The sequence below is a fragment of the Festucalex cinctus genome, chromosome 17 (assembly GCF_051991245.1).
Source record: "Festucalex cinctus isolate MCC-2025b chromosome 17, RoL_Fcin_1.0, whole genome shotgun sequence".
Lineage (NCBI taxonomy): Eukaryota > Metazoa > Chordata > Actinopteri > Syngnathiformes > Syngnathidae > Festucalex > Festucalex cinctus.
This window is the reverse complement of record NC_135427.1, coordinates 7,559,827-7,585,656: the sequence shown is the minus strand read 5'-3', so window position 1 is coordinate 7,585,656 and position 25,830 is coordinate 7,559,827. Positions and strand designations below refer to the sequence as shown.

General features: G+C 38.5%; 3 protein-coding genes across 6 annotated transcripts; 1 reads left to right on the top strand and 2 right to left on the bottom strand.

Moving 5' to 3' along the window:
* Positions 1-39: 39 nt before the first annotated feature.
* On the bottom strand, positions 40-1,832 carry LOC144005616 (uncharacterized). The gene is made up of 3 exons (XM_077503965.1): positions 1,157-1,832; positions 759-864; positions 40-679 (listed from the first exon to the last, which is right to left on the bottom strand). Exons 1-3 carry the CDS (start codon positions 1,171-1,173, stop codon positions 422-424), a joined length of 381 nt encoding a protein of 126 aa, XP_077360091.1. The 5' UTR covers positions 1,174-1,832; the 3' UTR covers positions 40-421.
* LOC144005611 (arylsulfatase G-like) lies at positions 1,788-25,734 on the top strand. 4 transcript variants are annotated; one of them, XM_077503956.1, is made up of 17 exons: positions 1,788-1,891; positions 2,619-2,907; positions 3,025-3,198; positions 3,292-3,420; positions 3,684-3,847; positions 3,929-4,105; positions 5,381-5,514; positions 17,141-17,380; positions 17,447-17,682; positions 18,732-18,846; positions 19,106-19,258; positions 20,515-20,708; positions 21,836-21,916; positions 22,688-22,796; positions 22,969-23,089; positions 24,160-24,250; positions 24,672-25,734. In XM_077503956.1, exons 2-17 carry the CDS (start codon positions 2,619-2,621, stop codon positions 24,950-24,952), a joined length of 2,688 nt encoding a protein of 895 aa, XP_077360082.1. In that variant the 5' UTR covers positions 1,788-1,891; the 3' UTR covers positions 24,953-25,734. The 4 variants fall into 4 exon arrangements, with proteins under 4 accessions (XP_077360082.1, XP_077360084.1, XP_077360085.1 ...); XM_077503958.1 differs by lacking the exons at positions 1,788-1,891; positions 2,619-2,907; positions 3,025-3,198; ... (1 more) ...; positions 3,684-3,847; positions 3,929-4,105 and adding an exon at positions 10,166-10,301 and having other exon boundaries at positions 5,379-5,514; XM_077503959.1 differs by lacking the exons at positions 1,788-1,891; positions 2,619-2,907; positions 3,025-3,198; ... (2 more) ...; positions 3,929-4,105; positions 5,381-5,514 and adding an exon at positions 13,513-13,636.
* On the bottom strand, positions 5,741-13,837 carry LOC144005612 (monocarboxylate transporter 7-like). Its single transcript, XM_077503960.1, has 6 exons — positions 13,760-13,837; positions 12,058-12,297; positions 10,149-10,292; positions 9,064-9,192; positions 8,100-9,002; positions 5,741-6,548 (listed from the first exon to the last, which is right to left on the bottom strand). Exons 2-6 carry the CDS (start codon positions 12,293-12,295, stop codon positions 6,268-6,270), a joined length of 1,695 nt encoding a protein of 564 aa, XP_077360086.1. The 5' UTR covers positions 12,296-12,297; positions 13,760-13,837; the 3' UTR covers positions 5,741-6,267.
* Positions 25,735-25,830: the final 96 nt, after the last annotated feature.

The window sequence follows — 25,830 nt, the reverse complement described above, 5'->3', positions numbered from 1 at the left end:
AACGTGGGTGTAAAAAAAAAAAAAAAAAGGTAGACTTGCTATTTGGAGTAAAGTGCATCGCTTTATTTACTTTTGCAAGCACTTTGGATCCCACTTCTCTCGTGATTAGCACCAATGAACATGTCCACACATCAACGCACGCATGTCAAGAGAATGATAAACTCTTAATAAAGTGCACAGGGCCGCATCCACGCACACGCATATCAACACTGCACAGTAAACCACAGTGGCTGGGCCATGAAAAGGCAAATGTGCTTATGGTCTTCACAAATGGTATATGGCAGGGGGTGGGGATGAGCATTCCAGCCCATAATATGTAAACGTCCCCACTCTTCATTCACCCCGTTTGGACCAAGAGGGTGGGGGTGTTCCGCTCGACTCGGGCGTGAGACATGAAAACGGGAGTCGCCGACGTGGCCGGTCAAGTCGAACCCGGGCGCCCTCTCGTCTGTAGACTGCTGAAGTGCGCCTCCCTCAGGACTCTGTTGATGGAGTCGTAGGAGAAAGTGCTGCCGTCGCCATGGAAACCTTGCTGCGCCGACACCGCCGAGTCCTTGGGCTTGGCGCCGGGGGAGTACTGGGGGATGCGGCTGCTCTGGCTGTGGATGCACGGCCTGCTCGTGACCACCATCGGCCTCTCCGTGCTGCAGATGCCGCTGCTGCTGTCACTGCTTGATGACTGGAAAACACAAAGAAAAACAGGTTTATTCTGATGCGTTGGTTGCGAAATAAAACCGCTTACCACACTTTACGCGTACCTCAGAGTCCAAATCGGACACCAGCAGGCATGGACCCCCTCCTGACCTCTTGGCCTGAGGACTCAGCTGTTGATTCTCCTCACTGTCACTGCTCCGGTGGCGCTTTCTGCATGCAAAAAATAAATAAATAAAGACATATAAAAATGTTAAAATCTGGTATGTGTGTTGGAAGGAATGATGCAGTGAGGAGCGGAAAGGAGGGGGGAGTGTTAGGGGGGCGTGCATCTAAAAAGAGCACTGATGAACCAAAAATAGCTACGGCTACACACAATCAGGCAGTTAAATGATCACATATAACAGGGACACTGATGATTCACCGAGCTTTTTTTTGGAGTTGATAACATGACGTTAGCATGAAATGGCAAAAAAATAAGGCACACGGAAGGCATTCACTGTACCTGTTTTCCGTCAGCATTGCTGCAGTCTTGGCAGATGTGGCAGAGAGAAAGGTGGACACTCCCTGTGAGCTGAATTTGAATGTTAAAAAAAAACAAACAAAAAAAACCTTCTGGCTCGGGCTAGAGCTCCACAACCGAATCGCAAGACATGCTCCTTCTCGTTCGTTGTGTGTGTGTGTGTGTATGAGTGGGTGTATGTATGTGTGAGAGGGTCTCCAGCCGGCTCAAGAATATGAAAGATCACACTTCCGATCGTAGCTTTCTGCTCGGTAGCTAAGTACCGAACAGCTAACAGTTGAACCCTAGTGGAAATATATTGCAAATATCGACATGACAGCAAAGCTCGCTAAACGTTGACGCGGCTAACTGTTGGAGCTAACCCCAAAAAGCTGCACTATGACCAAGTTCTTCCGCTGTCGTATTCCGATCACCCTGTTGGAAAAAAAGAAAAGGGGAGCTCAGCTGGCTGTTCTTCGGAAAGAACTAATAACGGTCAAATCTCTACTTTAATAATAAAAAAAACAAAAAACAAAAACACGATAACGTTTAAGTTGTTGAGTCACACAAGCGACATTTTAGCTATGTAATGACATGACATCGTGTCAACGACAGTAGTCCCCAACGTTTCCTTGACGTCACCAAGCCACGCCCATATGTTGTCATGACGTCATCTAGTAAAGGCGGAAGTAGCGACGTAGCGTGAACGTAGCCTTTCAGGTGTCCCCTGATAGAGTTGTAAGTTTGTTTGAATTGTAAATTGGCTGCTTGGTTTTGTTTTTTGTTTTTGCATTGTTTAATGTATGTTGTATTAAAATAAAAATAAAAACGGAGAATGAAAGTGGCTTTCGGACCACGACGGCGACGACGCAATTCCCTTTTATTTACTTGAGTTTCTTGACTTACGTGTTATTTTCGCCGCTTATCCATAGTTTTTTTGTTTTTGTTTTACTGTTTTGGTAGTCACTTTGTCTGTACACTCAGGCAAAAACATGCTATTACTGCTTGCCTGTACAGGACTGTCACCTGAAATGTACGTGTACACAAAATGCTAATATTTGGTCACAAAATGTGTCCCCAACCCCCCACTACTACATTTGTGGCCACGTATTAAGTAAACTGCACTGTTTACTTTATTTAGTTTTTAAAAGTATTGTTATTTAAAATTGTAGAGGGATTGAGCCCGTTGGGAATACCCCAAATTTATGAGTGATGCCCAATTGCCTTAAAATGGCGGCAAAGCACTACATCAAGCTTCTCAACTTACTTAACCATAGTTCCTTGACGCCAAGGAAATATTTACATTGCACAGACAGAGAAAACCTGTTTTTTTTGTTTTGTTTTTTTAAGCATTTTCTTAGAATGTTATTTCCATTTATGCTACGCTATTATCCATGTCATATCTGAGTCGCCGTGTGATGCTGCTATCACTGTGCTTTTACAGGTGTTTACTTTTCTTTCACAGATGAAGTTGATTCGCCACTCCGCAGAGACCTTGCAAAAAGCATTGGTTTCCAATTGCAAGGAATTGACTGAACTTTATAATCAGTACTCCAAAGAAGAATGTCACCTTTTAGAGGAAGGACTGCGTCCAGGGCAGCCCGGCTCTGTTTTCCAGCCCATTACTGTTCATTCAGACTCGGACTGGATTCCCTCTCATCCTGAGGAGCCTCAGGATTTTGAGAGCTTTTATAGAGACCCTCACAGAAAGACCCCAAGTGCAAGCTGTGCCACTATTTACATTCAGACCATAGGTCAGTTCTCTTTTTTTCAGTACGCAATAGTACAGAACTTGGTTTTTGTTAGACTTTAGGTATTTAATTGATCACGGTCTTTTTCAGCCAGAGTTTGAGCCTTATGTTTTGTTGTAGGTTCTTTTGGTGAGGCCGGGCCCCAGACAGAGCAGTACGTGGAATGGCTTCGAGAATACTGCCAAGCCTTCTTCTATGGGCTGCCTGTTCGTTGGTTACCAGCTGTCACAGTTGCGCAAACAGGGTGCTCTTTCAGAATTAACCAGGGCTCACAAAATCTTCAGCTGCTCACTGGTAATTGGAAATGACTACTTAGAGCTTATTAGAACCATGCCAGAGTAAATAACTGGTTAATTTTGTTGAATCTACTGCCATTTCCTCTTATAGGTGACCTGCTACAGTTTTTGTGGAACCGGAAACCAAAAGATGCTTTTTGTGTTGTTGGAATCACAATGATTGACCTGTACCCAAAGGACTCCTGGAATTTTCTATTTGGACAAGCATCTCTACATAAGGGTAAGGTTTTAAAAATTTATAAGTCGCTCAGAGAAAGAACAGATGCAGAGCAGGGAATCAAATTGAGTATATTAGGTAAAACTAATATACTTTCAAACTCAAGAGCTGAATCAAAAATTCTACTTTAAAAAGACAGCAATGATGATTTTTGTTTGAAACACATTACCTGACCGAGCATAATGTTTATCATGTAATGTGGTTCTGACACCACAAGATGGCGCTCCATGATGGTGAATTGAATTATTATTATTTTTTTTCTTCAGGGATTGGTGTTTTCAGCTTTGCCAGGTACGATGACAACTTCTACAGCAAAAGTTATGCAGGAAAGCTGAAAAAGCGACATCAACCAAATAAGGGGGACTATTCCGCCTTTGATGGGCATTACACTCCCCCCATCACCAGCACTCTGCTGCTGCGATCCTGCAAGGTTGCATGAACAAGCTGTTTCTCTCATTTTGAAAAAAAACAACAAAAAACAACACACACTAATGGACTGATTTCTCACCAGACGATGACACATGAAATCGGCCATATGTTTGGGATAAGGCACTGCCAGTGGCTGAGCTGCGTCATGCAGGGCTCCAACCACCTGGAGGAGTCCGACCGACGGCCGCTGGATTTCTGTCCAATCTGCTTACGCAAACTTCAGGTCTCGGTGGGGTTTAACATAGCCGAGAGATACAAGGTACAACACAAGTGTCACCGCAGAACTGTATATTAGATGATGATAAATCATCATACTGCATAAAGCTTGTTGGGTGGTTCTGGATGCAACAAAAAGTAACCCACTAAACGGGTCTATTCACAAAAGAATACTGTCTCACTTGCATGTTGCTGAATCAGAAATCCATGCTAGTCATCCTAATTTCCGTATTTTAACCCAAGAGTGCTGAGAAAGGTAGATATTAAAAGACAAGCAGCATGTCACATCTCTGTACTTTGGCCAGTTTTGTTTGGCCCATGTCCATTGAGCCTGCTACTTATTTATTTGAAGAGAAAAAAAAATCTCTCTGTCGTCCTCATAACTATGGAGGACCAAAACTGCCAAAATTAAAAATGAATAAATAAATGACTCGAAGCGAAAATAAAAAGGGATATAAAAATTAAATACAAAAAAAATAAAATAAAATGAAATTAAAATAAAAGTACAAAATATAAATACAAAAAAGTTTCAAAAATAAAAATAAATGTTGAAATAAATACAAAAATAAACATGTAAATACAATTAAATATCAATCAATAAATAAAAATGCTCTCACACTGTCAGCTGTGGTCACAGTGGACAAGTCAAGTCATCTTTATTTTTATAGCGCTTTCAAACAGCCTTAGCTGTCACAAAGCGCTTTACAGAAACACAACAAAACGTAACATGAAAGATAGTCGTCCATTGCTGGAGTTCTCCATGCAAGCCGGCGAGACTTCCTGGTTTTCGACCCGACACAGTGTCTGCAGCATGAAATAAATGAACGTGAGAGCAGAGTGTTTTCATTTATTGAGTGATATTTCATTCTATTTATATATTTATTTTTGTGTTTATTTTTATATTTATTTTTATATTTATTTTTGAATCTCATTTTTTTCTTTTTTTCTTTATTTTTATATTTTTTATTTTATACTCTTAATTATACATATATATATATATATATATATATATATATGTATTTTTTCATTTATTTTTTTGGGATTTCATTTTTGAATTATGTTTTTATATCTGACTGTTTCTATTTTAACTTTTAGGCTTTCATTTATTTATTTTAATGCATTCAGTCATTTATTTTTAATTTTGGTAATTTCGGTCCTCCATACTTAACAAGTTTGCGTACGTGCAATAAAAAAACAACACAGCCCTATCTTTCAGTTCCTGTTTAAGATACAGTAGTTCACTCATTGAAGTAGTTTGATTGCATTTTTGGTCTTTGATTTCCTCACATTAACGATGTACTTTTTTTGTGTTCCACAGGCCTTACTGAACTGGATGGAAGAGGAGCCAAGGCCACCAACAACGGACACCTCCTTTCCCAAACCTACTGAAGCCTTTCACACAGTTAAACTGTGGCTGCAGAGGTGCCGAGACGTACTCAAAGTCAATAAACGGTAACAGAGATAAGATACCAGTATGCACTAAGGTTTCACTTTTTAAAGCTCATCTCGTTTTTGCTTCAAAGAAATCAATATATTGATGTGATAGGCTTGAGGTTAATTCCAAAGGTGTTTGACTGGGATGGGGTGTCTCAGTTTGATATATGTCCTTATAAAGGGGTATCAGCATTTATATTTATCATATTAATACACACAGTCAAGTATAAAGAAAAAATGACAATTAAAGATTAAAAACGCTTTAATGCTAGTGAACATGTTTTTCATTACAAAAATAGTTCATCTTTGACATCTCACAACAAGTGCACTTTGATTCAAAAATTAACTTTCCAAGCACACGTTTCTCCTGAGCTCGGTGAATGTTCGATAACAAACACAAGATGTTACAGAAATTGTGCAATTTCATGTACAGTATTTGCTGCTACATTGGCTTCACAGTTTGACCGGCTATTTAGTATAATATAGACGACCATCAGGTAATGTTTCTCATTGACCCTGATTCCCGGCTGATTTCAAAATATTTTTGGAAATGAAAGTCATTTCAACAAAACAGATATGAACTTGCTCGAGAAACACTTTTTTTTGGTACGTCAGGTTTGCAAGTCACAATTGTATCATAGATTTACTATCCCCTCCAAGTGACCAGGTCAACATCTTAAATGTTCCCACTTAGTGTTTACCTGTAGATAACCTTTGCCAGCATATTCTTCACGGTTACGACCGGCTCAAGCAGCATTCATAACCTGCAAGTCATGCTATATGGCTTCTGTGTTGATTTGGTTCAAGTTCGTCATGTGCCTCTGAGCTAAGCTCAGTACTGTCTGTTGGTTTTTCTGTTTCGTTGACGTCTTCCGTGATGTCCCCTTTCACAACGTCCGGCGCGTCTTCGTTTAGCCTTAATGTCCTCCTCCTGCAAAGTAGTCCTCTCTTGGCGGGTCGCACTAAGCCCAGGAACACGGCACTCACCGCCATGCCGACTGCGCAGGAGTAGAAGGCTGAGCCGTAGTTCTGAGTCTCGTCCACTAACACGCCTAAAAAAAAAAAAAGGCAAAGTGTTAAGTGCTTAAAACTTAAAAGTACATACAAAGGGCATACTATTTACTACCCAAAGTATTTTTCTTCATCTTTCTATGCCAGTGACATGTTGTGCCAAGCACAAAAATTAAAAGCAAAAAAATCAACTTTATGCCATTTTTTTGGTTGTGTGCCGTGACATTTTTCAAATCTAAAATACGTGCATTGGCATAAAGACTTCATAAATATATTGATGCCTCAATTTTGACTGATATTTTGATGCACTTGCACTTGTGATGTCAAATATCACTGAACTGAAATGAGAGGGTTTTAATAAGCTGTTGGCAAATAACTACATGAGAGATGAAGAAAGATAAAAAAAAAAAAAAAGATATGATTGGCTGTTTCTGCTTCTCGGAGGAGCAAGATGAGATACTGCAAACAGAGATGCATTTTAGCTCTTATTCATGTGCATTGTCCCCCCCCCCCAAAAAAAAGAAAAAAGTGCCAGTGGGTACTAGTTAGCCCCAAGCACAACATGAGTAGTCCACAAGTCCGTTCTAAAAATAGATCACCAATGATGGGACACTTTGACTTACTAAGAGGACTTAAAACTTAAAAATATATATATATAAATATAGAAAAATAAATAAATAATCATTTTTGAACTGTAATTAATAATATAAAATGAGAAATAATTAATATAGTACCGCAATGTTTTTATCTTCCTGTCAGAAGCTCATATCGGCCCCTGCCTACACTCTAAAAACAGTGAGGCAAAAATAATCCCAATTGAGTCAAGATCATTTTGGGTTAAATATAGTTATTTAACGCAAAAAATTGGTTAAAATTAAATTAATAACCCACATAGCAACCCAATTTTGGGGTCTTTGTTTTGTGGATTATTCACTTGAACCAACTTTTTGACAATTGAATTGAGTCAAAAAACAACTTTTTCAGTGATTTAATAAAAACTTATGGGTCAAATTTGAATTAGAAGCCCACAAAGCAACCCAATTTGGGTTGTTTTGTGGGTTATTCATGTGACTCAACTTTTTGAGTGAACCCAATTGAATTGGGCTAAAACTGAACTGATCCAGCTTTTTATATTATTTACCCTAAAATGATGGGTCACATTTAAATTAAAAGCCCACAAAGTAACAATTTTTGGGGTTGTTTTGTGGGTTATTCATATGACTAAATTTTTTTTTAGTTAATTTAACAACCCAATTGAATTAGGCCAAAATTTAACTGACCCAACTTTGTGAGTTATATGTGAGTTATTCATGTGACTCAACTTTTTTAGTTAATTTAATAACCCAATTGAATTGAGCCAAAAATGAACTGACCCAATCTTTTGAGTTATTTACCCCAAAAAGTTGGGTCAAATTAAATGAATAACCCACAAACGGTTATATGGGTTGCTTTATGGGTTACTCATTGATTCAACGTTTTGGGTTTTATTCAATTTAACCAAAAGTTGGGGCAAATGAATGGGTTGATTTGACCCGATTCGGGTTATTTTTGACCCAACTGTTTTTAGAGTGTAGACTTAAGATGCCGTTTACCTCCGAGCGGGGGTCCAGCCAAGCCAGCGAAGCTGTGTATGAACACATAGACTCCAGCAGCGGAGGACATCCTCTCCAAGCCCACCACGTCATCTTCCGCCAGCATGGGAATATGCGTGCACGCGAGCGTCCCCATGAAGAACCCGTACACGGCGCAGCAAACCACCAGGCCGTAAAACTCGGTGACCAGAGTGAACCCCACCAAGTCCACGCTCATGGAAATCACACAGGCCAGCAGGACGAGGAGCTTCCTCGTCTGGATCCGATTCTGCGTCAGAACCCACCCGATAAAAAAGCGGCCGACGATTTCGGCCACCGCCATGGTGGAGAGCATGTAGGTGGCGCGATCCCGCTCGACGCCTCGGCTGACGCTCAGCTCGATGATGTAGAGTTGAGGCGCGAAGAAGCCCAGCGTAGCAAAAAGTCCGAAAAGCGAGTAGAAGATGAAGCTGCACTCTTTGAGTATGGAGAAATCCAGAAGTTGAAACTTCTTGGCTGCTTTCTCATCAACTTGCTTCGCCACATCCTTTTGACCTCCAGCTGTATCTGAGTCATTTTTAAGACCCAGCGGCACCTCTGACCCGACTTCCTTTGTTAGTAAAGTCCTCTCTGGGTTGTTGCAGTTGACCTTATCATCATCATCATCATAGTTTCTCTCACAATCCCGTCCATTTGTCTCATTCATAATCAAATTCTCTTTGATGGTATGCTCCACATTTCCATGCTTGCTTTGGGCTTCCTCACTCTTCAGAGACGATCTGTCAGTCTCTGTGTCCCGGCTTGTTTTGGGTAGGATGATGATTGGCCGGAGCAGAGCGCCGCAAATAATGATGGTGCCCTGCAAAGCTCCTATCACCACCATGGTGTGACGCCAGCCGATAAGATCCCTCAAAGAGGAGAAGGCTGGAGAGAAACGGAAGATAGTGAGTGATCCAACGTATGAGATGTTTCGTTAGAATCTTACCTGGTGCTAGCGCAAACATGGACAGGGCCTCCCCAGTGGAGGCGATGGCGGTGACCAGTGACCGGCGTCGTGTAAAATAATGGGATAGTATTGTCACTGTGGGTAAAAATGTCAGGCAGTAGCCAAGACCTGCAACCAGCACAAGGCAAGAGGCGTGTTCAAAAACCACAAATCATTTTTAACTCATTTACTCCCAATAACGTATAATTTTTTTTTAATGTTCTAAGTGTCCCAAAGACGTATTTATACGTTTGTTAGTTTTTTTTTTGTTTTGTTTTTTTTTTTATGCTAGAGCATACAGAAGCTTTGATGCAGCCTTTCAACTGCAAAGAACGGTTGCAGAAATGGTAGTTATTACACAAACGGCCAGCAGGTGGCAGCAGAGCAAAGGAGATCAACCAGGGCCATGTAGAAAAAAAGCTCAATTACTTAGAATTTTAAATAGATTTGTGAAAACTGATGAAACTTAGCTCTTTTCTAATGCTAATTGCTGCAAAACGGAAACAGATAGAAATATACTTTTTTTTTCCTGATGAAAGAGAGACTTTAATCTTTCTTTTGATAGGTTCCATGCTTTTATAGCAATAGAACACAATATTCTGTGGGCCTTGCAAAATCAGTCAAAATCCAGCAAAACAGCCGGGAGCGAACGGGACTGCTTCTGTGAAAATGGCGGCGAGTGAATGAGTTAAAGGGGAAGTCAACCTTAAACATTTCTTGACAATAATATATGATATATGTGACATTGTAGAATGAGTTATGAAGCAAAATCCCGCCCTTTTTATCCATCTCAGCGGCGGCCATTTCGACTGAAGATGACATGACAGGTCTCAGGTAACAACCAATCACAGCTCAGCTTCAGAAAACAGGTGAGCCGTGATTGGTCGGTGCCTGAGCTTGTGCGACTGTGATGTCATCTTTAGTCGACAGCAAGTGGCAAAATGGCCGCTGCTGGATTTTGCTGCTTAAGTCATATTCCACTAACACAATATTAACCAGAATACCATATTTAGGCTAGTGGGGCTTCATAGAATGTCAAGATTTTTTTGCGGTGGTTGTAAAAGGCAAAAATAGTCAACTCAAACCTGCCACTATTCCATAGGTGATGTACATTTGATTGACGGAGGTGGTAAAGCTGGTAGCGATGGTCCCTGACGAAATCAGTACACCTCCGAGCATGACAACAAGTTGGAACCCAAAGCGGTTGGTCATCACGGAGGAAAGAGGACCTGCACAAGGTAGAAATAGTGTCACGTCAGTTTAGGTTTGTCAAAGTACAATCCGAATTAATGTACTTCATATGGCCAATTGTTTGTCTTAAATGTAACAGATTTAGTTCAATTTTGAATTATCTCTAGGGTAAAATATATTTACTTCTAATTAGGGATTTATTATGATATTCAAACATCACGATATTGTGGGGAGGTTGGAAATATATATATATATATATATATATATATATATATATATATATATATATATATATATATATATGTGTATGTACAGCCAGAATGAATTAAAAATGTTTTTTTTTCTCTTTTCTGTGGCTTTTTTCCCCCCCACTATATTTATTCCAAAAGAACGACCCGCCTCAACAAGCATTGCATGACGAATGTTAGAAGAGAACAGGGTATTCCAAAAGCCGCTATTATATACTTCCTTATTTCAGTTTCATTTGCGGTCTCAGTTGGACAGTCGTGAGGCCACCCATTATTTGACAGCAGTTTTTGTAAGTGTATCATTCTCTCAAGTCAGTACAGGAAAATCTTTATCACTCTCTAAACATTTTCAGTGCAGCCCTCCGGATAAACATTCTCTGCTTTGCGCAAACGCCTGCTGTAGGAGTTTGGGGTTTTGTTTAGTTGCAAATGTAGAAAGTTTTATAAATTGAGGTGCATAGATGTATTATTAACAGTGTTTCATTTAAATGAATGTTTTTACCATTAAGAACGTTCTTTGTACAGTTTTAAGATGCCAACTAGTTGATCCTGTAATGCAGGGGTCATAAGAGCCATGTTAGGCCAAATAAATAACCAAAAATGTGTCTGAAGATTGTGATGAAGGAAACGGTGAGTTAGTTTAATGTAATGAGGGCCCAAAAGCTAATTAGAGCTGCACCACCACAAAAGCAAAAATAGGAGAGCAGCATCCAATACTTTGAGATTCATTTTCTTCTACCTTTTATCTTTAGTTTTTGGAATTTTTGTGTGTGTAATTTCTGTCTTTCCCTAACATTTCTGACATTTTTGGCATTTTTCCGGCAAATTGCCTCTCTACTTCCTTTTTTTTTAAATGTTTTTTTTTTTTTGCCTTTTTTTTTGCAGGTAAATTTCTGACACATATGGCAATTTTGTGGATATATTATGTTAGTTTTTGTGATTGTTCTTCTTTTGTTTATATTTTTTTGACATTTTCTAGTTACGTTTTGAACATTTTCTTTTCTGCGCCTTTTTTTTTTTTTTTTTTTTAATTATTGAATTAATTTTCGGGCTTTTTTTGTGACAATTCCAAAAATATTTAAATATTAAAATATATACAATTCATTTGAGGAATATTTTTTCTAAAAAAAAATACAAAAAAATATGTAAAAAAATATATATTTTCTATCATTTATTAAAGATCACAGGGAGCCACAGGAGAGGGACTTTGCTCCTCTATCTATGCTAGTGACAGGCAGAACCATTAACACATTCATTGCCAGACCAGCAAAAAAATGCATCATTTGACGTCTTTTTCCGTCAATGGCAGTGAATGAGTTAAACATGGTAAAAATCAATGAAGCAATTATAAATTGTTGATATAATGTACAGCAGGGGTGTCCAAACTTTTACCTCTGAGGGCCACACACACGTGCAGACCCTGCTTTAATAAATTCATCCAATCTCCATATTTCAAAATCCGAACAAATCGGCGATTGACCAACCTCTCGTAACAGATTTTGGTCAACTCTGGATCCATTATTCAAAATCATTCAGTACATCTACTGAAACTCACCGTTAAAGGTCATGACAAAGACGCAGATGGAAATGATCCAGGACACCCGGCTGTTGCTCTCCCCAAACTCCCGCATTAGCTCTTGCAGGAAGATACCGAAGCTCTTGATGGTGCCGTAGGTGAAGACCTCCACCAAGAAAAAGGCCACGGCCACCACCCAACCCCAGCCTCCATCTGGTGGCTCTGCGTATACGTTAGGCCCCAAGAAATTTGGTCTCTTGAGTCCACACAGCACCATTTCTTAAAAAAAAAATAATAATAAAACAATCATCACTAAAACACACTTGACATAATTTACAAAACAAAATATTCCCCAAATTTCCTCTTTACACCATTTTGTATACAGCACCACTTGATCTGATGACGTTCAAGGGCGAGCTGGGGACATGAGGACTATCAAATACAAACAACTATAACAAACACTGGCTCGGACCAGTGATTGCCAACCCTGAGAGATAATCTTGGAGTGCCGCGAGAAATTATTATTTAACAAATACAACTTTGCTCCTCTATCTATGCTAGTGACAGGCAGAACCATTAACACATTCATTGCCAGACCAGCAAAAAAATGCATCATTTGACGTCTTTTTCCGTCAATGGCAGTGAATGAGTTAAACATGGTAATAATCAATGAAGCAATTATAAATTGTTGATATAATGTACAGCAGTGTCCAAACTTTTACCTCTGAGGGCCACATTCAGAAAAATAGAAAGCTGCAAGGGCCACTTTGATTTTTTTTAAAAGTTATTTATTAACACATTCATTGCCAGACCAGCAAAAAAATGCATCATTTGACGTCTTTTCCCGTCAATGGCAGTGAATGAGTTAAATGCGCTTCCATTAGATGGCAGATGGTGCAATAAACCTGTTTCCATTCATAAAAGTCAAGTTTATTTGTATAGCATAGCCCTTAATCATAAGAGTCACGGGCTCCACGCTAACAGTTGACAAAGATGGACATCCCCAATTGGGTTGGGCTACATTTATCACATAATATGGAGCTCAAGCCTACCATGTTAGAACAGCACGAGAGTCAATTGATGAAGTGCCAACAGAATGAGTCATAGCTCCTTGCACGCACATCAGCTTTGTGGCCGGGCCGGATTTCAATTTTCCAGTAAACTGAGACAAGATGACCATTTCAGTATTTATACATTTTGTTATATCTGGGTTTTTTTTATGTCGGTTTTTAGGTGCATTGGTTTTAAAAATACCCAATAAAGAAGTGAGGTAAAACTAAAATGTGAAGTATCAGTCAAAAATGTATGATACGGAATGTAAACAAAACAAAATCCTTGCAACCTTGCAACTTATTCCCGGTGAATGCACCACTACTACTTGGGGTTGCAATGGGTGGTCTATAAATACACACTTCATCCTATATGCGGCTCGGGAGCCCTTTGCGTCTATATGCCAAGTTTCTATTAGTAGCACACATTGAATTGAATTAAGTTGAGCCGGGGCATGTCAAGTAAAAGTGGATCCGCGCGGCTGACGCAATTCTCCCTTCCCCCGCGGGTGTCTCCACTTCTCAGTGGCCCCCCGTGTGATTTCAATCACCGCACAATCCCACTGTTAGTAAGTACACTCTATTATTAGTTTGTCTTTTTTTTTTTTTTGGAAGAAAAAAACCCCCGACACCATATCATTTTTCTCGCTCGTCATTCTCAAAATAGCAGCGACGGTAAAATTGCGTCTCACCTGCGCGCGCCGACTCCCCAGCATAGAAGTAAAAAGTCCTCGTGTCTAAAAGTGCTCGATCCGCTTTACTTTGTCCACACGCGCGCTTTACCCCCCCCCCCCCCCCCGCGCCACTGCCCCTCATGGGAAAGCAAAGGGTTAAAAGATAGATCTGGTTCCAGCCAGTTTTCCCTCGCCCAGACGCCCAAACAACAGCGCGACTTGCAAACTTGTGTACACCCTTCGAGGGTGTGGAGTCGCTGTTCGGGCCCGGGAAGTCATATTGGTGCGGCTCTAATTTCGTCATTTAGAGGTGACAGCGTTTTGTGTTCACGTGCGGTCTGCAACCTGCGGCTCTGGAGCCAGATGTGGCTCATTACTCTCCTGTGCATCTATTAATAAATAAATAGTATACATTTATTTTTTGCATTTTTATTTTTAGATGAAAATATTATTGAAATTAATGCTAAAAAAACAACAAATTTAATATTCACAAAAAATGTCAGTCCAAATTTTTAAGTGTAAGAAAAACAGAGACAAAGGTGAAAGCGTTAAAAAAAAAAAAAAAAAAAAAACTAAACTAAAGATGGCCAAAAAGTGACCATAAAATGCCCAAAAGGGAAGAGGAAAAGCAGAAAAATACTATAAAATGTCCACACAATTACCAATGATGTCAGAAAATTGATAGCAAAAAAGGCAGAGAAAAAGTTAAAAAACAAAAAACAAAAACAAAACTAAAAATGGCCAAAAAGTGACCATAAAATGCCCAAAAGGGAAGAGGAAAAGCAGAAAAATACTATAAAATGTCCACAAAATTACAAATGATGTCAGAAAATTGATAGCAAAAAAGGCAGAGAAAAAGTTAAAAAACAAAAAACAAAAACAAAAACTAAAAATGGCCAAAAAGTGACCATAAAATGCCCAAAAGGGAAGAGGAAAAGCAGAAAAATACTATAAAATGTCCACAAAATTACCAATGATGTCAGAAAATTGAGCAAAAAAGGCAGAGAAAAAGTAAAAAACAAAAAACAAAAAAAAAACAAAAAAACAACAACCTAAAAATGGCCAAAAAGTGACCATAAAATGCCCAAAAGGGAAGAGGAAAAGCAGAAAAATACTATAAAATGTCCACAAAATTACCAATGATGTCAGAAAATTGATAGCAAAAAAGGCAGAGAAAGAGTTTAAAAAAAATAGCCATAAAATGTACAAAAAAAGAAGACAGAAAATTATGTTTATAAAATTGCAACAAAAAAAAATTGACAGAAAAGTTAAGTGTGAAATTTACCAAAAAAAAAAAAGTATTGTATCTTTTATATATCTTTTATATATTTCTGTTATGATGCTGCTCTAATTAGCTCTTGAGCCCTCCGTACATTAGACTAACACTAACGCACTGTTTCATTCACAATGTTCAAATATTTTGCAGCTCTAAACAGATTTCTGGTTATTTGTTTGACCTAAAATGGCTTCTTTTGACAAGAAAGGTTGCTGACCTCTGCACTAAGAAGAACCCAGTATCGACAGGGGGCATATTTTCACGCCCAGTCATGGGACCCTCCACAACACTATCTCATTGACCAAAGTTTTATTTTCACATCAAGATCTTTAATGATAGTCTAAAATCCTCTTGAAGCTATTTCTCTGAAAACAATCTCTATAATTGTAAGTATGTGTGTAACATTTCAATGCTGAATTGATTTACATGAGACCAATACTATCCGACGGATCCTTTAAAGACAATAAGTATGGTTTTCCTCTGACAAATGTGAAAATTATGACTGCACCAATTTCTGGCCAACATCTTAATGCAAAGTCAATTTTAGGTGTGACCTCGTAGGATCCAAATTTGAAACTTGCATAACTTTTTAAATCCGTATCCTATTTTCACAAGAAAATAGGATACGGATAAACACACAAACAGACATAGCAATGATGCTAGTTATTTCTAATTAACAACAATATGCACATCTCAGCATAATAAAAATAAGCAAAATGCAAAGAACACCTGCTTATCATATGTTGCTGAGTTCACCAATATGTTTGTGCCACATATGAAGGTAGCAGAAAAATATTTGGCCACTCCTTGATTTGTTGTCTGATTGGTTTGTTTTGTTTTTTTTCCCCCTTCACTTAGTGGTAATACTTGTTCACATGAGCAACCGCCAGAAAATGAAAATATGTAGGCCATGGCACAATAACATCGTCACCTCTCTTAAAATAGATTTTTTGCAATTTTTTTTTTCTTCCTAAATCATCTTGTCATTATGCAAATGTGTCACTTTTTTTTGTGTTTCCTGAAAAATCTGAAAACATGACTGGCGATTATTTGAAGGCAGTTTTAGTTTGATATGTGGGGAAAATATGTCACTGTATTTTCAGTTTCGGTTAAGAAAATATGCAGTACATAATTTATAATTCACAATTGAATTTATTAATTTTTTTATATCTTTTAGAAAATGTTTTTGTAGTTTTATATGACTGGTTTGGCATTTAAATTTTCATTGTACATGTTACAATGACAATAAAGATTCTATTCTATTCTATTCTATTCTATTCTATTCTATTCTATTCTATTCTATACCCTGTTAAATGCAATCATGTCCATAAATTTTGTTTCATGTACTTGTAAAATACACTCTTAAAACTGCTTGGTTAAAAATCATCCAAATTGGGTGAAATATAACCCAGCGCTCGGACCAAAAGGGATATTTTAGTCGGATCAGTATTTTGTTGCCCTTTTCATTTTATTTATTTTTTTCCCCCTAGGTGTTCTTTTCGGATATATTTAATCCCCACCAATCCCAACGTTTATTCTAATGCACTAAAAGGAGATAAGAGAGAACTAGAATTACCATACTTGTTAAATACATTCAAATAAGATGATCATATGATCACAGTATCATATGTGAATAAATACTGGAAATGACTGTAAGTCGGTCAAGATCAGGAATTGCCTCATTGGTCCGTGGACATGCGTCAAACTGAGATGGCAGCACGCAGGTGACCGTTTATTTTCTCTGTGTTTGTTTGTGTCACTTAGTTGTTGAGGGTGCACAACAGGGAGGGGGGAAAAAAAAAGTAGACAATCCAAGTGGCAGGCAAACAGTTTGTGTTATGTGAGTTTGTCTCAGTGGGGGCTCAAGCCAACAAAATCCACTAAATTGACTTCACAACGATTCAAAATCCAATCTTCACTGCTGGGTCAAAACTATTAACGCAACCACGGGTCAAAGTAAACCAAAGTCCGCATCTAGGAAAGCAACCCAGCATTTTATTTGATTTTTTTTTTGTGTGTACAAATGTCGTCTTCCGTCCTCATTTGACACAAAACATAAAACTTGTTTTTTTATTTTAAGAATAACTTCTCTCCAGAACGTGTAATTACTGTTTTCTTTTCAGGCTTCGTCACAAAATGCAGACGGGATTCACGCCGCTGCTGGCTTGTGGGATTCTGCTGTGCGTCTTGTTTTTCCACCTGGCGTCAGAGCGGCCAGCTGGGTTTGAAAAGCCAAACAAAAAACCCAACATCATTATCATACTGGCTGATGATATTGGATGGGCTGACCTGGACGTGAACCAACCCGAACGGAGGGCCAACAACACCCCCAATCTTAACCTGATGGCCCAGCAAGGATTGAGGTTGAACTGAATTATTAAAACGATTATTCCATCCCCAACTCTCATCATCATCATCGTTCCTTACAGATTCTCGGACTTCCACTCTCCCGCCTCAACCTGCTCCCCGTCCCGAGCTTCCCTCCTGACCGGTCGTTACGGACTCAGGAATGGGGTCGTTAAAAATTTTGCTATAAGCTCCGTGGCCGGTCTGCCGCTCTCCGAAGTCACCTTGCCACAGCTCCTGCAGCAGGCGGGTTACTATACTGCCATGGTTGGGAAATGGCATCTCGGCCATAATAGACCATATGGCCCAAATAAAAGAGGTAAGGAGGACTTTGACCTGATCAACTATAATTATAGCAAAAATGTCCGTTTTAGTCTTTGGTAATTAATTTAATGCATGAGCCTTTGGGGATGATTTTAAATGTGATTTTTAGTAGATTTATTTTGATATAAACCGGAATAATGACGTCACGCCCATGGTGTTTTTTAAATATTGTGCACAATTAATACACATAAAAAAACTATAACTAATACTGAAACTAACTAAGCTAAAACTAAGCATTTATTAAAGAACTAAAACTAATACGAAAACTAACAGAACCACCCTGAAAGCTAATTAACAAACTAAATTTAAAAAAAAAACCTCAAAACAAAATAAAAACTTAAATGAAAAATTCCAAAACTATAGTAACCCGACTGCTATATTACAAATAAATTGGTTTATATACTGTAGCATTTTTCTAAATATGTTAAAGCACAAATAAATCATTTGTACAATTTTTAGGACTAAACACAATTTCTCTTCATAACATTATGTGGCGCTTGCGTCCTTCTGATTTTCTGGATGTGGCCCTCAAATGAAAAAGTTTGGACACGACCAGAGGCACACCAAACAATGTGACAATGTAATAGCAACACTGCTCCTCTTTCCAAATGGCACTTTTCAGTGTCACCGCTTTGGGTTACATATCAATAATTTACAAATAGGAGCAGTGAGGGCCGTGTGAGTTCGTTCAAATAGAAAATCAAGCCCACATAAAAACATGGAAAACCGGTCATGAGCGCAGCAATGCTAAGCTAGTAAAGTCCATGTTGGAGCTTGAAAATGAAAAAAAAAAAAAAAAGTGCAAAAGTACTTCTCCAAAAGATTCATAATTAATGTATTAATAATGTATAATGTATGTAAAAATGTATAATCCAGTGCAACAGGATTCGTAGTCATAAATTGTTCTTGAAAATGTCTTTCATCAAATATCGACACACCTAAAAAGAACCTCCATATTGTGCGGTTTGGCAATGCAAATTCATCGCTAAGTGTGTGCAAAATGAGTGCAAAATACAAATAACCCGTTTCTTGTCTCCTGAACAGGTTTTGACTACTACTTCGGAATTCCCTACAGCAATAATATGGGATGCACTGACATCCCTGGATTTGATCATCCCCAATGCCCCAGTTGTGACTCACCCGGATCGCAAATAATCAGGTGGGTGGGGCACCGTTGCTAGTCAAATTCCAGAGTGGATTTACAAGTACTTGATGGGCCTTGAAAATATTCATAAGTAGTCAAATGAGGTCTGTATTTTCTTGTGTAAAGTTCACCCAAGCCTAATGAGAATAAGACATTTGATACGACACTCGTTTTTTTTGCATCTTCTGTATCTTGGCGTTGAACACGTTAGCTGCAAAAGGATGCGTGCGCAAGGCACATCATAAATGATGCACGGCGTTATTCTGTTTTGTAGATTGGGAAGGCGTGCAAGCAAAGAGCACGACTGCTATTCCAAAGTGGCCCTTCCTTTGATCGAAAACGGCAGCATTGTGGCGCAGCCACTCGACCTGTGGACGCTTACGCAACAGTACGAGGCTGCTGCACTCCGAAGCATACGCCGAGCGAGGTAAAGTTGCAGCTCCAGACATGTGGGAATCATCTTGAGGCTTGGACATGAGCTAAGATCCCAAATTCGTACGCGCTCGTGTGGGTGAGTGCGCCCTGCTTGTCTGCAGCTATCTGTGAGACAACGTGCAAAGATTTCAGTGGCAGCCTTGCACTTTACAAAAGCACACATATGAAGGTTTTCATGCGGCCTGTGTCAGGTTGCATGCGTTGCATTCAAAATGATGTTCTGCCAATGGAAGTGTGGAAAACAGCTGTTCAAACTTGCATGCTCAAACGTGTTCTCGACCATAAACCTTCAAGGCTAATAAATTACCTAATCGTTGCATCAGCACAGACTGCACAGCCACATTAGGAACACCTGCACAATAAAACAACCACATAACAGTCCGCTAGCTTAACGCTAACAATGAATAGCATCTATGTTGCCGTGCTTAACTCATTTACTCCCAATAACGTATAAATACGTTTTTTTAATGTTCTAAGTGTCCCAAAGATGTATTTATGCTTTTAAAAAAAAAAAAAAATTTATGCTAGAGCATACAGAAGGCTTTGATGCAGCCTTTCAACTGCAAAGAACGGTTGCAGAAATGGTAGTTATTACACAAATGGCCAGCAGGTGGCAGCAGAGCAAAGGAGATCAACCAGGGCCATGTAGAAAAAAAGCTCAATTACTTTGAATTTTCAATAGATTTGTGAAAACTGATGAAACTTAGCTTTCTTCTAATGCTAATTGCTGCAAAACGGAAACAGATAGAAACATACTTTTTTTTTTATGAAAGAAGAGACTTTCATTCAGACCAGAGCTTAAGTACTGAGGGTGATTGTAGATTGGAGGCAGCTGTGTGTGCAGCCCAGCACGACCTGACCACGCCCAACCCTGAAAAGGAAAAAACAAAAAAAACAAAGGAAAACACGGGAAACAGAACTACTAGATGCCAAAGTAAAAGGGGGCCCAAACAACTCACAACAAACGAGTGTGATATTGATTTGTGTTGAGGTCATTTTTCTGCCACTAGATGGCATAATTGCATTTGTAAGACGCTGGTGACAGCTCAGTGCATTTTTCGTTTCATATTAAGAGCTATCGAATCTTTAACATGAAGTAACTCGTGAAATTTTGATTAATCGTGCGTTAAAAAAGATTCCTGGCATCAATGGAACTCAAATTGAACGCACTCATTTTGCCACCCCTAGTAATGATCTAAACTAACTGTGTAGACATGAAAGGCAATCTCCTTTTTGTGTCCTTTGCAGAGAGCGAGGGCAGCCCTATTTTCTTTATTTAGCGCTGGCTCACATGCACGTCCCCTTGGCCCCGCCACTTGCACCCACCGCTTCACCACCTGACGGCCAAGAAGTGTACGCCGCCACCCTCCGAGAAATGGATCGCCTCGTGGGGTCGATCAGGAGTGCTTCAAGTGCAGATGATACGCTCATCTGGTTCGCTGGTAAGTCTTGTGCTCCGATTATGACTGCACTGTAGAAAATGTAATTACAATAAATTTAGAAAAAGAAGAAAGGTATTATTTCAAATAAGACAATTTTACTTGGCAAGATTTTGAAAAGAAAAAAAATGCTAAGCCCATATCAACAACAGCGATCTTGAAAATAGTATTTTTAGACTCTAAACAAGTAATATTGACTTCACTTCTATTTAGCCGACTTTGCCTTAAGCAGGGAGATAACAGGTCCCATTTTAATCAACTTTGGTTATAACACAGTCAGGGATTGAACCCACAACCTCCCAGTCTGATGGTAGACCACTAAACTGGTAATGTCAACAGCCACGTGTTATTCCCTAATTTTCCAATTGAGAAGTTGTGTAATTGGTTATCCTCCTAAAATAAAAATAAAAAAGTCATGAACTTAGGCTGGTCATTTCATGCAAACCATTATTTATATGTATATTTTTTTAATATTAGCTGTAATGTCTTATTAAGAAAACATTTTTCCTTAATTTGAGATCAAATAAAAAATAAATAAATTCAACATTATTATTATTTTTTTGTTGTTGTTGGAAAAAAAATTACCAGAAACATTTTATTTTATTTTATTTTATTTTATTTTATTTTATTTTATTTTATTTTATTTTATTTTATTTTATTTTATTTTATTTTATTTTATTTTTTACTTTCTTAAAAATCATTTTTTTTTTTTTTTTGGCAAAACAATGGAGGAACAATTAGTGGAACAGGACAAAAAAAAAATGTTTGCAATAAAGCACTATATCGTACTTGTTTCCATACTTGTATTTTTTTCCATTTATCTCATTTACTAGATGATGCAAAATCTTAAAATAAGAAATTTCAGGACCTTTGATTGTTGGTTAGCCAACTTAAAATGTGGAAAATGTTTGTTTTAAGCCTCACAGTACTTAAAAGTGGCTGTTAACACGCAATGCCAAGACTGCTTAGTTGAGTAAGAAGTATTTTAAAATAAGCAGAACCATCTTGTCTGGCAATTTTATTTTCAGTAAAAAAATAAATAAATATCAGAGCAAAATAAGCAGAGTCATAATTTTCTTTGCAGTTTATGTAGTGGCACCCATGATCTGGAAAGCCTTTCTTGCGTTTAGGTGACAACGGTCCTTGGGATCAGAAGTGTCAGTACGCAGGAAGTGCGGGACCGTTCAAAGGAAAGTGGCAGATAAAAAGAGGTGGAGTATAACCTGCAGTACCGTAATACACTTTTTGAGCTTTTCAAAGTCTTCCTTCCACCTAGTAATACAATTGTAAGCTTATACACTGCCCCACTTTCGTATGGTGTTCCGCAGGGTTCAATTCTGGGGCCTCTGTTGTTGTCATTGTATCTGCATCCTCGGGGTTTCCAACTTAACTCATTCACTCTCAGCCATTTTCACAGAAGCAATCCCGTTTGCTCCCGGCTGTTTTACAGGATTTTGACTGATTTTGCAAGGCCCACAGAATATTGTGTTCTTTTGCTATAAAAACACGGAACCTATCAAAAGAAAGATTAAAGTCTCTTCTTTCATCAGGAAAAAAAAGTATGTTTCTATCTGTTTCCGTTTTGCAGCAATTAGCATTAGAAGAAAACTAAGTTTCATCGGTTTTCACAAATCTATTTAAAATACTAAGTACATTGAGCTTTTTTTTTTTTATCTCCTTTGTTCTGCTGCCACCTGCTGGCCGTTTGTGTAATAACTACCATTTCTGCAACCGTTCTTTGCAGTTGAGAGGCTGCATCAAAGTCTTCTGGATGCTCTAGCATAAAAAACAACAACAAAAACGTATAAATACGTCTTTGGAACACTTATAACATTACAACATTACAAAAAAAACGTATTTATACGTTATTGGGAGCAAATTAGATTTATTAACCTAACGTATATTTTTCAAAAATGGGAGGAAGACTAAATGTAACGAGAATGTGGGACGAGAATGTGGAGAATTTCTTGCTTCTGCGTAAGGTGGGGGTTCTGCTAAGAAGACCACTTGGGAAGGAGGCCACCGGGTGCCGTCTGTGGCCTACTGGCCTGGTAGCATCCCTGCAAATACCACCAGCGCTGCCCTCCTCAGGTATGTTGGCTTCCCGCCGCTGTAAATTCCTCTGACACTTGAAACCCCGCTGGCATCCCGTTACCGTTGTTTACTGCAAGCTATTTATTAGACAGACAATTACATGCATACTTTTCATGTGTTGGAATATAAATGAACTCATAATTAGGGAAAAAAAAACACTTTTTCACAGTGGTATGGACATTTTCCCGACGGTCTTATCGCTGTCAGGGGTGACGCCACCTACCGACCGGCGCTACGATGGCATTGACATAACAAGTGTCCTCCTGCACGGCGAGCAGACTGCTCACAAGGTATTGAGACTAGTGCTATTTTTAGAATCGATTATTGGTGGTTATATTAAATTTCGTATTTGTATAGCTATTAAAAAAAAAGGGGGGAGATTGATGTTGTACTACATTACCGGCAAGGTTGTTTTAGTTAACTAAAACTAACGAAAAAACTAAAACTAAATTCAAAAATCAAATTTGTTAACGAAATAAAATAAAAAGGAAAATTATTTTTAAAAAAGAAAACTAACTGAAACTACATTTTATGTTGACAAAACTAACTAAAACTAACTATAATTTTAGCAAAAATGTCCTTTGTTTTAGTCTTTGATAATTAATTTAATGCATGAGCCATTAGGGATGATATTAAATGTGATTTTAAGTACCGGTAGATTTATTTTGATATTAACCGGAATAAGGACGTTAATTATTTGAAAAAAAACCCCAAAAAACTAAAGCTAATACTGAATAGAGATGTAACGATATCCAAACACCACGATACGATATTATCATGATATGAAGGTCACGATACGATAATTATCACGATATTGTGGGGGCCTTGGCGATATTTAAAAAAAGGATCACAATATTGTAAAAAAAAAAAAAAAAAGAGCTCATACGAAAAAAAAGCACAATATTGTGCTTTTGTACATAACAACGGATATAAACCACCTACAATCTCTAATAACAATATTGAGGCGCTTACTTCCTAATGCAAGCACACATTGATCGCTTCACAAGCAAATTAGGTTCCCCTTCATCCGACAATTAGCATAGATTTTAAACATAGAAGGCCAAAACATCCCTAATGAAAATTAAATTGCACTAAAAAACTAGCCACTAGAGGGTGCTAGAACTGCACAAATTTTCTAACAGATGTGTTCCTTTTAAATATTGTGAACATGACGACGACGATATTGTGACAGTTTTAATATCACGATATCACACCATGATAAAGTTCCAAATGTGTATCACACTGGAGTCAGCAAAGGTGAACATTCAAGAGAAACGAGTTAAACAGGTTAAGAGGCAGCACGGAAGCCATTGTCAGTTTGAGCTTATATATATTGTACTTCTGTTTTGTTTATTTTTAGGTCCTCTTCCACCCCAATAGTGGTGCCGCAGGGCAGTTTGGTGACTTTCAGGCAGTGCGAGCTGGGAAATATAAAGCTTTCTACCTGACAGGTAGGTGGGCAGGTGTCACGTTTAGTCACTGTCAGCGCAGACGTCTGAAGTGGAACCAGAATGTCGGACATTTTGTTTGTTGTCACGGAGATTAAGCTAATGTTGTGTTATATCCGGGTATTATATGCTGAATACTGCACCGTTTTTTGTTGTGATTGTTTTTTTGTTTGACTATTTCATAGCATGGCATGTTGGCTAATACTTGTAAACTATCCATCCGTCCTTGAACATACAGTGTAAACAAAACAGTGGTGCTCATAGCACACGTAAGCGATGTCATCATGCACGTGCTCGCAAGATTAAATTTTTGCTCTTTAAATGAGAAATGACGATTTTATTTTAGATGTTCTTTTGAAATACTAAAATGTTTCTGTTTTTCACTGTTCAAACAACTCCTTGCATCCTTGTGTACGCCCTCTAGGTTCAGCTACACCATGTGTCGGCGACATCGGAAAAGAGGAGCTCCACGACCCGCCGTTGATATTTGATTTAGAGCGCGACGAGGCAGAGGAAACACCCTTACAGGTCGGGACACCCGAATACCGAGCGGCAGCCCACGGGATTGCACTCTTGAGGGAGGAGAAATTATGGGACATCGCCACCGACCCTTCCGTGTCTACGGCCGACTACACGATGGACGAATCGGCGCTGGTTTGCTGCGAGCCCACGCTGCCGAGTTGCCGTTGCTTCCCACTGGCCTGACAGCAGGAACCCGGATACAGAAACATAACGTGTGCTTTGTAATGTGGGGACCAGGGATATTATAGTTTTGGACTTTTCATTTGAGTTAGTTTTAATTTCGTTTGGAGTTTTGTTTTGTAATACGGAAGCGTATTGTATTCATAAATATTGTTTTTGGGGGGAACCTTTGTTTTTTTGAGTAATTTTCTTTTTCTGTTTTTTAAAAAATATTTTTTCTGTTTTACTGAATTTTTTTTTCTGTGAGAAAAATGGTGGGAAAAATAGTGACCACCCCGGCACAAACCCCCCAGCCCGCCTCCGGCCCTATACTAACTGCTTACGAGCTGTATATGTCTCATCTTGTACGACCCGTATAGTTTATGCAGTAGTCTTCTCGCGAGGTGGGAGTAACAAGATGGCCGCCCTGTGACTTCAACGGCTTGCACTGGGGTGTATCGGCTACCCAGTCATAAATACAAGTTAGTGGTCTGCAACAAGTCACTTGGAGTTCAGAGGTAAAAAAAAAAAAATCTGAAAAACACAAGTTGGTGCTCTGTTTTTTGGAATTTTCTTGTCTGTTTTTTTGGAATATTTTTTTTCCTGTTTTTTGGAATAATGTTTTTCCCCTTTTTTCTGAGTAATTTTCCTCCCGTTTTTCTGAATCATTTTTTTCCATGTTTTTCTGAGTAATTTTTCCGGATTTTTTTCTGAATAATTTTTTTATTGACAAAAAAAAAAATTCAGTAAAACAGAAAAAAATATTCAGAAAAAAATAAATAAGTAAAATAAAACAAAAAAACAAAGCTCCCCCCAAGTTTTTTCAAGTGAATGCAATTTGCTTCTGTATTTTAAATTATTTTTTTAATTATTTTAATTAGTTTTCAACGTGGTTCTGTTAG

Coding starts and splice junctions, on each gene's coding strand:
- LOC144005616 (XM_077503965.1), bottom strand. Junction 680..758: donor TGTCCGATTTGGACTCTGAG/GTACGCGTAAAG, acceptor TGTGTTTTCCAG/TCATCAAGCAGTGACAGCAG.
- LOC144005611 (XM_077503956.1), top strand. CDS start 2,619: ATGAAGTTGATTCGCCACTCCGCAGAGACCTTGCAAAAAGCATTGGTT. Junction 2,908..3,024: donor TATTTACATTCAGACCATAG/GTCAGTTCTCTT, acceptor GTTTTGTTGTAG/GTTCTTTTGGTGAGGCCGGG. Junction 3,421..3,683: donor ACAAGCATCTCTACATAAGG/GTAAGGTTTTAA, acceptor TTTTTTCTTCAG/GGATTGGTGTTTTCAGCTTT.
- LOC144005612 (XM_077503960.1), bottom strand. CDS start 12,295: ATGGTGCTGTGTGGACTCAAGAGACCAAATTTCTTGGGGCCTAACGTA. Junction 10,293..12,057: donor CTTTGTCATGACCTTTAACG/GTGAGTTTCAGT, acceptor TACCTTGTGCAG/GTCCTCTTTCCTCCGTGATG. Junction 9,193..10,148: donor CACCTATGGAATAGTGGCAG/GTTTGAGTTGAC, acceptor TGCTGGTTGCAG/GTCTTGGCTACTGCCTGACA.